Here is a 13,464-nt window from a genome sequence, read left to right as displayed (position 1 = left end):
GGCGCAAAAAACGCATTTTTTGTTATGTAGCAGTCAACTGGTTGAGCATAGCCCTGCCTATTGTATAACCTTTTCCTATTTCGACCGAGAATGTCGGTGAGAGAAACGAGCATGTTTCCAACCGCAACCACAAAAACCGATTCTTCCATGTCCCTCCATAATGATTCTCCTTTCATTTCATTATATCGACCTGTTTGAATAATGTAATTTAAAATTTCGTTCCATAGACGGATCAATGTTCATAAAGAAATCGCAAAGTTCATTTGCAATTCTTAAACCTTCAAATTAAATGTCACGTTTCCAGTGCTTGTTAAAGCCTTTTCTTCAATGGGCTGTGAATTTAACATTTCCTCCAAGTCGGTTTCAGTCAAATCTTCATCTTGCGAATCAAGCAATTTCTGAATATCACTTGATTCTATCTGTTCGAACCCATCTCGTCCTATTCCATTCGCGATTTCGGCTATGTTTGCAGTCAAAGTTTGAACTTGCACAGATTCTTCGTCATTTTCATTTTCATACCCATTGGAATTCTTTTTATTTATTATGTACACTCATACCCCGCTTAACGCTGCCACGTTTAGCGCTGATTCGATATAACGCTGTATAATTACCCTACATTGCATTACATTGTTACATTGTATATGAAGGGTAAAAATGCATTATGTAAAGATAGCCCCGCTTAGCGCTGTTTCGCTTAACGCTCAGAATTTTTGGAACGTAACCCCCGCGTTAAGCGGGGTATTACTGTATCTACTTATTAGATCCGCGAATAAAGAAATTTTTGGCTGATGATAACGCCATCTACCATTCCTTATGATTATAATCATATGCTTTTGGTACAATTGTCATTCGGATTTTGTTTTTTTATTTTTTAAAATTTTTAACATTTCATTCGATCAATATAATGATTTTATTTACGATTTTTGTGATTTTTATAATTCTTTTATTATCATATGTCGTTTATTATCGATTATCACGAATTAAATGTTTTGAACCGAAAGCATTGAAATATTTCCATGGAAAAACTGTCTGTGTTACTGGAGCATCATCTGGCCTGGGTAAAGAAATTGCCCGAATTGCTTTTGAACATGGTGCACATGTTATAATGGCTGCAAGACGTATCGATGAATTGGAACGTATAAAAATGGAATTTCTAGCTACCGGTACCGGTAACGGTACGAAAATTGAACCGGACATCATCCAGTTAGATTTAAGTTCAATCGAACAATCGGAAAATGTAGCGAAAAAAATGTGCGAAAAATTTAATGTAGATATTCTCATTAATAATGCCGGTATTTCTAGTCGAGCACAAGCATTGCAAACCCTTGTCGATGTTGATCATCGAATGATGATGGTAAATTTCCTTGGCCACATTGCATTCACAAAAATTATTATTAAATCAATGATGACTGAATCCAAACGAAACGGCCATGGACAAATTTTGGCCATAACATCCATTCAAGATCGATTAGCCATACCATTTCGTAGTTCATATTCATCATCAAAACATGCATCACGTGCATGGTATGATTCATTACGATCGGAATTATCATTAATTGCACCGAAAATTCATATTTCACTTCTTGCACCCGGTTATATACGTACAAATATATCGATGAATGCAATGAATTCTGATGGTACAAAATATGGACAAATGGATGAAACGACAGCAAATGGTTATACCGCAGAATATGTTGCTACCATCAGTTTAGAAATGTTATTGAATGGTGATCATGAAATTGTACTAGCACCATTCATACATCGAATTCTTGTTATCATTCGAACATTGTGGCCTGTATTTTATTTTTTTATCATGAAAATTTATGCAAAACAAAAATCTAAATCAAGTTAATTTTTATTTTTTAGTTGAAAAATTGTTTTTATTAGTGTTTTTTTTTTAATAAAAATTAAAAATGAAATTTACAAACTTCATCAATGTATTAAGCATAATAATTAAGATTAGCTTTTTTCTTAGCGGCCACCTCGTTGATAGCATCCATAAAATCTTCATGATTTATAATCGTAGCATTACGACGTAATGCAATCATACCGGCTTCCACGCATACAGCTTTACATTGTGCACCGTTAAAATCATCAGTACAACGAGATAATTCATCAAAATTTACACCAGAATCAACATTCATACGACGTGAATGAATTTCCAGTATACGTGCACGTGCCTGTTCATTTGGAGTGGGGAATTCAATTTTACGATCCAAACGTCCGGATCGTAGTAATGCTGGATCCAATATATCCACACGATTTGTAGCGGCAATAACTTTAATATCAGTGCTTGAACTGAATCCATCCAATTGATTTAATAATTCCAACATTGTACGTTGTACTTCACGATCACCAGCTTTTTCACTATCAAAACGTTTAGTACCAATTGCATCCAATTCATCGATGAATATAATTGCCGGTGCTTTTTCTTTGGCCAATGCAAATGCATCACGTACTAATTTGGCTCCATCACCAATAAACATCTGTACAAGTTGTGGACCGGCCAATTTTAAAAATGTTGATTTTGTTTGTGCAGCACATGCACGAGCCAACAATGTTTTTCCTGTACCTGGTGGACCATATAATAATACACCTTTTGGTGGGGCTATTCCTAATTTTTCAAATTTTTCTTTCTGTGTCATTGGCAATACAACAGCTTCAATCAGTTCGGTAATTTGTTTCTCTAGACCACCAATATCATTATATTGTTCTGTGGGACGTTCATCCACTTCCATTGCCTTTACACGTGAATCATATTCAGCTGGTAATGTTTCCAGAATTAGATATGAATCTTTATTCACACCAACTAGATCGCCTGGTTTAAGTTTTTCCGGATCGACAAGACCAATTACCGGTAAGAAATAGGTTTGTCGTGTTGATGTTTTAATAACAGCCGATTTACCTTTACGTTGTGCATCCAGATCAACATTTGCACCATCTTCTTCGCCTAAATCTTGTGGATCAATATCTAATAATTCGATAACATTCGATACCAAATATGGCAAGGTTTTATTCACTTTAATTTTTTCAGTATTTTCACGAATTTTTTCCTTTTGTGAATTTAGCTCATGATTTACACGCATCAATTCACTTTTCATTATTTTTATTTCATTGTCCAATAATCTTGTACGGCTTGTAATTTCATCTTTGGACCAACGATTAATCTCTTCGGGTAGATCCTTCGAAAGAGAGAAAGCAAAAAAAAAAGATATTTTTAAAGAAAAAAATTCAACACATTGAAACTTACATCTTGCACTTCTTCCATTTTTACATCGGTAGCCATTTTAAAATACAAAATAATCGATGAGAAAAAAAAGATGGAAAAATGAAAATGAAATGAAATTTAAAAATGTTCTCACAAGAAAAAAATAAACAAAACAAAGCCAAGAATGACAAAGCTGATTTTTTGTCAAATCATACTGAACACACACAAACAATGTAATCGTGTTGCATGAAAATGTCTAAGCATACGTTCTTTATGGATGAAACACAAACTTCTGTATATAGACACAGTCACATGCTTAAATAAAATCATTGTTTACCTTGATTGTCTCTCAATTCGTTTGTGTTTATTAAAATTGTTTGTGTTTGCTTAATGTGTTTATTTGATTGACTTGTAAACGAAAATTTTTGCATATATCTGTTTTATGTGCTCAGCTCGTAATCAAAGAAAAATGCAAATGGAACAACTTCAATTGCTCAATTCAATGCTTATCCATTTTGGACATGAAAAAATTTGATGGTACCAATTTTAAATTCTGGCTTGACGAAATTAAACTTTGGTGTGATTCTTGGCTTTATCAGAGATGATATAAGAGAGAAGCCTTCTTAGAATATGATTTGCCAAGTCAAATGGTTTTTCTGATCTGAATCTAATGGTGCGCGAAATCCACAGGCAGAAGGCTGGTTCATTCTTAACGACTACGTCCCGTATACGTTTCAACAAAATGGAAAGATTGAGAGGCGTAATCGAACCTTGATGGAATGTGCTCGAACATTATGGAAAGATTCAAAATTACCAGACGAATTTTGGCACCTATCTGTTAATTGTGCAAATTATCTTTTAAATCGTTGGCCAACTAAAAATCATGTAGTACCGATGAATGGATTTATGCAATAAACTTAAACAACTCTATAAAGAACTCTATAACTTTATATATAACTCTATTACTTTATATATAACTCTATAAAGAACTTAGTGACCTGATCCAGAAGGGTGTGTTGCATGATACGTCCTTTATGGGTGAAACACAAACGTCTTAAACTTAAACTTAAATAAAATCATTGTGAATCATAACAATCATCATCATTATATGTATTTTCTGCTCACATTGAGTAAATTTGTGCTCTATTTATTGTAATTCTTTCATTGAAAAAGCATTCTGACTGATGATAAGTCTATGATGGTTGGCAAAGTTTTGTCCAATTTTGTATCTTCCACTGGTACACAAACGGTTATTGGAAATTAGCACTTGATGAAAAAATCATTCCTAATGTGATCAACTTATTGATCTGTGGAATTATAGCAACAATGTGCGATGCAAATATTGTGGATACAAAGATTATTTGTTTGCAGGCCCGAATGGTATGAAAAATGATGTTAATAATAAAATTCAGATGAAATTCTAAATTTTCTTTTTTGACTATAGAGTTCCACCAATTCGAATGGGTAAGCAAATTCCAACCATTTGATTATTGAATGACGCTACAAATTATTCATTTGTCAATCATTTAGAAGTGTATTTCTCGGTACAAAAGATAATGTTTAGCCCAAATCAAATTGATTCATCGTGGACTGATGTCTATTTAGTGGATATAGTGTTCCTATAGGAACAATTGGATGGAGCGACTGGAGTCAAATAAAGATTTTGTTTGCTGTTGTATATTTCAATGTGGTTTGACCATTCCACTAATAATGAGGGCGTGATCACGAAAAACAATGCTGCCAACCGAAAAGACAAGAAAAAGTAACACACCTATAATAACATCATTTATTATTATTATTAGTGAACCTGATGACAAAGAATCTGGATGGAAAGAGAAACAACAATTAATAAATAATGATCCTTTAAAGGATGAAATAATCAACAAAAGATTTATCGAAACACCATTTACCACTGGTAATCAACAACAACATCAATCATGGTTTTCTCAATTGCCAAAGTTTAAATTATCATCAAAAAAAATGAAAAAGAAGACTAGTCGGTCATCGACTATGGATGAAGATCTATTATTAATCTGTGAAATTACAGCAACAATGTGCGATGCAAATACATATGTGGTGGATACAATTAGATTAATTATTTGCAGACCCGATCACAACCAACCACGTGGAAGGATTCCACAATAGATTGAATCGTCTAATTCATTTCAATTGTCCTTGACTGAATTTCAGAACAATCGCTGATATGGCGTTAAATGTTCTTCTGCCATTCAACACCACATGTTTATGTGAAGTTACTTTCTCAGCTTTAACACATATTAAATCCCAATATATCGTTGATCGCTAAAAAAGTGGTCTTACGTCCAGCAGTGTCAAACATTCTCCACCCATCTCATTGAATATTTACCTTTAATTTTAATTTAATACTTTTTGTTCAATTTTTAATTTATGTTTTTAATCGAATTCTAAAACTTTATACATATGGAATAAATAAATTACGATGATCTCGACATCATCGTCATAATCGTAACGATAATAATTTGTTTGCAGCCATGATTGGGAATCGGACACTATTGAAAATTACAATCAATTAGATACCAATGATTAATTAGGCTATATAACATTCATTAAATCAAAGTCGAACATTCCATTTGAAATATTCAAATTTTGACCATTAACATTCCAAAACAATCATGTTTTGGATTTCAAATGTTTCGATTTTTTTTGGTGTTTTTTTTGCGTTTATTAGATATACAAATGAATTTTGATGCTTAATAAAATTTTTCACTCGTAAAATTATTGGAACATATTTTCTTGATCAAGATGAAATTTCTCCCAATTTTTCAAAGAGGAATTGGCGTCAAGCGTATAAATAATTTAAAAATACTCGATTCACTGGACCCACAAGCATCAAGTACAACTAATGAAATTATAGGTAAATCATTCGATTATGGATAACAATAATAATGATTTTTATTCATTTATTTTGCGTTTTATTCCAAAAATAGTGTTGAATCAAAATATTTCTGAATCACCAATTGTGCAAAAGTCGTGCTCAATCAATAAAGTTCATGGTAAATTTTCTTCACGTGTGATTGTTTAACTTCCTCATCATCGTATAGATGTCACTACCGGTTTATTTGCGATGTAAAAAATTTGACACACCCCTTATCAGATCAAATGAATCTTTATGTTGATTTTTGGTGTTTTTTCAAATGAAATTTTTACAAATGAAATTTTTACTGCTGAAATAATTTATACATAATATGATTCAACGGTTTATGATTACTAGCGTTAAATTCTTCAAAAATGAGTGTTTTTCCATTGTTTTCAGCGAAAAATAAATCATCATTCAATTTTCATTTTTATTAGGTGTGTCAAAAAAACACATTGTTTATACACTAAATGTTGTGCGATCCTTGTCAAACAAGATAAAACCCAATACAAAACTGTAAGGAACCGGAAGTCTTTGTTTCCGTAAATAAAATGAAACTGCTTATCTCCTTATCGCTTCTGGCCTATGGCTAAGATCAAACGTGTAGTATCTGTTCTTATCAGCTTAATATCTGATACGACCATTATTAATGGTCAAGATATTGAACCAATTTTTGCAGGTGGGCGAAGCGTCTGAGCTGTGCTCAACCTTTGCCACGGGTTGGCCTGGAATTGCACTCACCTCCAGGATCGGCCCAATTTTTTTCGGAAATAAAAAAAAGGGAGCACAAATCAAAATATGAAACCATGTTTCAATATTATAAAATATCTCCAAATTTTTCACCACAAGAACACCACACCAATACATAGACACAATACAAAACTACATAGCATTTACACACATATGTAAACACATACTAACTAGAATAAAACACAGGACACAACACTAATTCTTTCTTTTTTGTAAATATTCTTCTTTTTCATCGGTACAAGAGTCTTCGGACTTCGTGCCATTTATTTCGTTTCAAATAAAATTATTATTATTATTAATATTATAAAATATATATGATTAGCTCAAAGTGAGCTTCACCTCATGAATTAATTTTCGTTTATTGCAGCATTTGGCGTTAATTTTTGATCAAAAGAATTGACTAATTTTAGTAAATAATTCAGTCAAATTTTGATGAACAAAATTGTCAAACTTTTTCAACCAGTTGTATTATTGTTGGAATTGTTAAAAGAAATATTGAATTAGTTGTATAATGTAACTGTTGAGTGTATTTAATTAGTACGATCAATGGTGTAAATATTGTATATATATGAGTTTGTTAACCAGTTATTTATTATGATTAAACACACATTCATCAACTGCTAACTATTGAATCTTATACTTCCAAGCCACTTGCTAAATTCTCAACAATTATAGATTTTTATGGCCAGGGCCGAAAGTCATGAAATAATTTAATTGCCACAGTTTTGAAATAAATTGAATATTCCAACAATCATGCTGTATAGCTGGATTTTTTAGTTATCAAATTTTTCGATTAATCAATTCACAATTTCAATTGACGAAAATTGTTGATTTGTCCAACAAGAAAAAAATCAAAGTTCGATGTATGGTTGATGTAAACATTTTTTAAGAATTTTTTTTTTAAACTTTTCTCAACAATTGGAGTTTGATTTTACTTGAAAAATTTATATGACAATTTTTGTTTTAAAAAATTAAATTTTGATTCAATTTCAATTGATTTTCAGAAAAAATCAAATGATCTGAAATTTTTTTTTTAAATCAAAAAAAATTCTGACAACAATTTAAATATCTGACCAAAGAATTTAAAGAATTACCTTCCAAATAAATTAAAATATTCTCAGTTTTTTAAACCTTACAAAAAACTTGAATTGATATTGGTTCCACTACAAACAATTCGTACAATGTTTTTGATTCATGATTACCATAATATTCAAATGTATCAAAGCAAAAAACATATCTACTTCATTCATTTTTTTAAAATCATTTCCAATTCGGAATCACGAGGTTAATTCTTGAAAATATAATCAAAAAAAAAAAAAAAAAAAAAAAATCAAACCTAACGTTCTTTATGATTAGTCCAAATATCCGTCGTGTGAGCAGGTTTGATGATCGATTTTTACAAATCTGTTATTGTTTTTCCAATTTTGTGAGTTTCTTAAACCATAGAATGGATGGATCCAGAATTACTATCGAATCAAAATGAAAACAAATCCTGATCGATGTCAACCCAACAGACAAAGGAGAAATGATATTCTGGACAGAGCGACTGGAGTCAAATGAAAATTACAATGATCGATGCATAAAATTGTAAATTATTGTTCATAACTCGTGAATTAATTTTCGTTTATTGCAGCATTTGACGTTAATTTTGATTTCGACGCTATAACAACGACGCTATAATATGGATTGAACAATTCAATTCAACTTGCTGCCATATTTATTGTCATTGACCATGAATAAAAAAAACAAAGTCATTTTTTTTATTGTGTTACAAAATTATTTACGATTTTTTCCATAAATTCTTTTGGTCTCATTTGATCAAAAGAATTGACTAATTTTAGTAAATAATTATCAAGTTTCCAACAAATGTAAATGTTGTTTATTTGATGAAAAACCGATCCGAAACAATCACAATTGATATGATAATAATAAACATAATTTATTGAGGATGAAAATAATAATAATAGGAAAATGATTATGATTACAATTGACCAACATGTTTTATATCTGCTTTACCATGTGCCATTCATGTCATGGTCAGAGTTTACTGATTCACATGTCGATGACTAAAGTCCAACAGAAAAAAACCAAGGTTAGAACATCCAATTAGAGTCTAAATTCTAGATGGTTCTCGACGTTCGAATGAATCCAAGCACAAGATATTCCTGTCCGGTCGAATTCAAGATAATTCGACACACCTGGCCCTAGTCGAATGGAAAAAGACGATAAAATCAAGAGAGCTACTTTTGAATGAATTTGATCGAATTGCTAAAGCCAATAACTGGACAAAGTGCAGATATCTTTCAGCCAATGTGCTTCGTGCCCATTCTGAAGCACTACAGTTGTTCGAATATTTGACTGAATCGAGCCAGACAGGATTCGAACAAAATCAAAAAGTTAATCGAGCAATAATGTGAAAAAAAAAATAAAAAACGCAAATGATTGCCCCAAAAGGTTGATCGAATAAAATTTCCATTCTTTGTTTACATCACACTTTGTTTACGGTCACCAGATGGTGTGCACATCAATTTGTAAAAAATTGATGAAAAAAAATCCCCACGAACCAGACAGGAAATCCAGAATCGACAAAAATCAACCAAAAACGAGCCAGACAGGACTCGAACCTGCAACCTCCTGATTTCCTACATTATTTTAATAACAAAATATTTAACATATTTTAATTCGTAGTCAGACGTCATATCCAATTAGACAACTGGCCCGTAAACCGCCCTCGCAACGACCAGAATCCGAAAATTCCGACCGCGCTCGGGCAGTGACTTTGTGTAATAGGGAGTGCTTGGTTTAGATTGTTAACACAGTTATTTTCAAATGGATCCAATCAAAACTGTCATTTGGTTTACAATCCTTTTTTCGAATCTTGAATGAGAAATCTGTGCAAATTTTTTTTTAGAAAAAAAGTTATCAATTATAAATTTCGAGAAATTGAACTTTGAACTTTCATCCTATATATAGGGTCATGGGCACACAGACAACAAAAATTGCATATATTGGATATTATTGTTATTTCATCAAATATAATTGATATATTCGGTTTTTCTCATGGAAATCATTTTAAAAATTAAAAATACATCAATTTGTAGTGTCTTTATTTTATAATTTACTATGATATGATTTAAAATTATTTAAGCAGAAACTTTTGTTGTACAAGATCCATTGATACGGTGATTTTTTTCTTTACAAACATGGCATGTCCATTGTTTGTGATCTTGTATCTTGAAGATGAAATGATTCCTTGTATCCAATAATTCATCACCGAGGCTCAAATGTCTTGGTTCATGTGTCTAATGAATGTATAAAAAAATTTATTGGAATTTTACTATTCAGTGGATATCACTCAGTTCGATTGTATTGATCAGAAGAGGAAGATTTAGATATTAATTTTATCAGAAATCGATATATGGAAATTAAAAAATTTATATTCATTTCTCGGATAATTCTGAATTATTAACGATTCCGTCCGGAGAACGCGATAAGCTATTCAAGATAAGGCCGTTGCTCGAAAAACTTGATCAAAATTTCAAAAATTTGGTGTTTTTTCCAAATTTTTAGCTATAGATGAACAAATGGTTTGTTATTTTGGCCATCACTATTTGAAGCAATTTATTCGTGCTAAGCTAATCCGATTTGGCTTTAAACAATGGGCAACTTGTTGTTCCGAAACTGGATACTTTTTTTTAAATAAATTTTATTGACCCCTATGCCTTTAACAAAATAGGGGAAAAAATACATACAAAAATATAAAAAAAAAGAACAAACGAAAAAAAAGAATAAACAATTACAAAAAATTAAAAATATTAAAAAAAATAATAATAACTGTTCTGGAAAAAGTTGAAACAAAAATGGCAAATTATCTTCGGTTAGATTCATACCAGACCGTATTTCCATTAAAGAACGTTCTCTCAAAAACCGCGGACACCGACAAACCAGATGCACCGGATCCTGGACTGCGGCACCGCACCAACAATAAGAATCACTTCTTATTCTATTCTATACAAGAAACAAAAATATGGCCCAGAACTGATTAAAAAATACCAAATAATTCCGCTAGAAAAACGGTACAATAGTTTGACAAACGAAATTTTAAAACTTGAACAATTCAGTCCGATAATGGCAATCGAACAGCCGACACGGCCATTCAATTTAGATCCATCGGTAAAAATATGATAACGATGAAAAGATGAGCAATTATCACCAAGTAGATCAAACGATATTCAATACGAAGATCAATTGATATTAGAATGTTGGCTGAAACGAGCGAGGCCTCCACCGAAATGGTCTTGCAACCCCCTTATATAATTGATAATGCGAAAATTCTTTATAATGACAGTAATTGTCATCTCTTCGTTTGTTGATTCAATATACAAGACCAGCCAGATAAATAGTTACTTTGTTACCTGTAATGATATATATTATTGATGATTTCGCAATCCACGACAAAATTGACCAGAACTTTCTCCACCGGAATGTAGTATTTATGAGTTTTGCCAGCTGTCAAATGAAAAACAAAATTAAAAATCAAATATGTGAAACAAGGCATGAGATTGTATTTACATTTCGATAAGAGTGATATTTCTCTTGGCTTGATGAATCTTGGGTCTCGTCGGACATATTTCCTTTGTAAAAACATAGATTTGGCGAATTGAATCATGACACGATTCAATTTTTGTGAGTCTGGATGACATCCGCAAGTTGCCTCTGTGATCTGGGCGATATCACAAATTCTGGTTCCATTTACCCGACATTTTATGATGTTCTTTGCGAAACCATAGAACAATCGCAGTTCATTTTCGCTGAGAAGATTCGGCAAACCTTCAAAAAATGTACTTGCTTCGGGTGCTGTGGTTTCTTCGAAATCTTCTTCTTCTTCATCTGATGACAGAATAATTTGTTGAATTTCAGGTTGGTCATCATCTGATGACAGAATAATTTGTTGAATTTCAGGTTGGTCATCATCTTCGGAGGAATCTTCTTCAATACAGGAAAAATCAGCTTCCATAACCGATGATGGTATTTCAGTATCTTCGGTATCCATAATTTCAGGATTATCCAAAACTGGGAGACCAATGTCAGAGGGTCCAGGTTCATCGTGGGCAGCAGATCCAACATAGACTTCTCGACGTTCGAATGAATTCAAGCACAACGTTGATTTTCCAACTCTTTTTCCAATTGCGATAACGATTCCACGTGGCATAATTTTTCACAAAGGGACCGACTACACTTCCACAATATCTTCTTCACCAATGAATTCGACCGGACAAGATATGCAGCACCCAGGATAAGCAAAGTATCTTGACTTTTTGATTACGTTGTTGTCCATGATTGATACTGCCGCGCTATTGTCCACATAAAGTTTAATAGATGTATTAATGCCAAACTCCTGAAGCAGTTGTCTGATCGCCACGAAAATAAGTGAGGATGTATGTAGCGTAGGGGCGTAAGTATCGTATACAAATTTTTGTTCCAGACCCCTGACCACACATGTGGCTTTGTAGCGACCATCCGTTTTTCTTCGCAGAACCTACTTTGTTGTTATCGGTTTCGCGGGGAACTGATCTATCACTTCAGTTACAACCTTCTGGATCAGGTCACTAAGTTCTTTAAAGAGTTATAGAGTTATATAGAGTTATAGAATTATAGAGTTATAGAGTTATAGAGTTCTTTATTAAGTTCTTTACCAAGTCTATTGCATTAATCCATTCATCGCTATCTTGAGATTTCAAAGCTTCTTTATACGTAAATACCTCTGATGAATTGGATGTGTGCCAAAGGCTACGTTGTTGTTTTTCTGTTGACCATTATCAATATGACTTTTAATCTACGGCTTTCAACATATTCGCCGGATAGCCCATTCATTAAACACAATGTCACGAGTTTCGATCACATTTTTCGTTTTTGGCCCTAATCGAATGTAAAAAGACGATAAAATCAAGAGAGCTACTTGAATGAATTTGGTCAAATTGTTAAAGCCAATAACTGGACAAAGTGCAGATATCTTTCAGCCAATGCTTCGTGTCCATTCTTAAGCACTACAGTTGTTCGAAAATCTGACTGAATCAGAACAAAAATCCTTTTCAACAATCCTTTCGAAGAAAAGTTTAAACACAATATATGGTGGCAAATATTAGGAAGCTTATGTTTATCCAAAAGGCGAAAAACGAATCTGTAACTCTACGTCATATATGAACGATAAAACATGAGAAAATTGTATGTTCGATTTGCTTCAGCACGTGTGTTCGTTTTCGTTTTCGTGTGATTAATTGTGCTTTTTGATTATTTATCAACAATTTTTTGGCCTCAGGCTGACAGCCAAAAAAACATGATGAATGAAAATTCGGAAATCATATCAATAGATTCGACACATGATTCCAGCATTAAAGGTGAAGCGATTGTTTTTCAAAAATCAAACAATAAGCATTATTATTTTTATTGAGTTTTTCATTTATATATAAATCAAACACATGTAATACTAAAAGGTTAAAACACTCATCGGGTAAGAAAAATAAACTTTACAACATGCTCCCCTGTTACCCGATGATTCATAAAAACAAAGAATCAAAGAAAATACATAAATTATTTTTGCTAAAGGGTTTAG

General features: G+C 32.4%; 2 protein-coding genes, 1 long non-coding RNA gene and 1 other non-coding gene across 4 annotated transcripts; 3 read left to right on the top strand and 1 right to left on the bottom strand.

Annotated features, from left to right (window-relative positions):
* Positions 1-904: 904 nt before the first annotated feature.
* Positions 905-1,929, top strand: LOC124493289 (dehydrogenase/reductase SDR family protein 7-like). Its single transcript, XM_047056361.2, has one exon. It carries the CDS (start codon positions 905-907, stop codon positions 1,850-1,852), a length of 948 nt encoding a protein of 315 aa, XP_046912317.2. The 3' UTR covers positions 1,853-1,929.
* On the bottom strand, positions 1,853-3,426 carry Rpt5 (26S proteasome regulatory subunit Rpt5). Its single transcript, XM_047056347.2, has 2 exons — positions 3,251-3,426; positions 1,853-3,182 (listed from the first exon to the last, which is right to left on the bottom strand). The coding sequence occupies exons 1-2, from the start codon at positions 3,284-3,286 to the stop codon at positions 1,941-1,943; spliced, it is 1,278 nt and encodes a 425-aa protein (XP_046912303.1). The 5' UTR covers positions 3,287-3,426; the 3' UTR covers positions 1,853-1,940.
* Positions 3,427-3,530: 104 nt separating this feature from the next.
* Positions 3,531-5,696, top strand: LOC124493313 (uncharacterized). Its single transcript, XR_006959115.2, has 3 exons — positions 3,531-4,588; positions 4,653-4,672; positions 4,739-5,696. It is a non-coding gene; the product is annotated as an uncharacterized LOC124493313 (long non-coding RNA).
* Positions 5,697-6,672: 976 nt separating this feature from the next.
* LOC124494374 (U2 spliceosomal RNA) lies at positions 6,673-6,864 on the top strand. The gene has a single exon (XR_006959202.2). It is a non-coding gene; the product is annotated as a U2 spliceosomal RNA (small nuclear RNA).
* Positions 6,865-13,464: the final 6,600 nt, after the last annotated feature.

This window comes from Dermatophagoides farinae, chromosome 6, assembly GCF_024713945.1.
Source record: "Dermatophagoides farinae isolate YC_2012a chromosome 6, ASM2471394v1, whole genome shotgun sequence".
NCBI lineage: Eukaryota > Metazoa > Arthropoda > Arachnida > Sarcoptiformes > Pyroglyphidae > Dermatophagoides > Dermatophagoides farinae.
Note: the sequence above shows the minus strand (reverse complement) of the source record. Positions and strands in the feature narration are given on the sequence as shown.

What these genes read in the sequence shown, in the direction of transcription:
- LOC124493289 (XM_047056361.2), top strand. Translation starts at nt 905, where the DNA reads ATGATTTTATTTACGATTTTTGTGATTTTTATAATTCTTTTATTATCA.
- Rpt5 (XM_047056347.2), bottom strand. Translation starts at nt 3,286, where the DNA reads ATGGCTACCGATGTAAAAATGGAAGAAGTGCAAGAT. An exon ending in AAATGGAAGAAGTGCAAGAT is followed by an intron (nt 3,183 to 3,250) that starts GTAAGTTTCAAT and finishes TCTCTTTCGAAG; the next exon opens with GATCTACCCGAAGAGATTAA.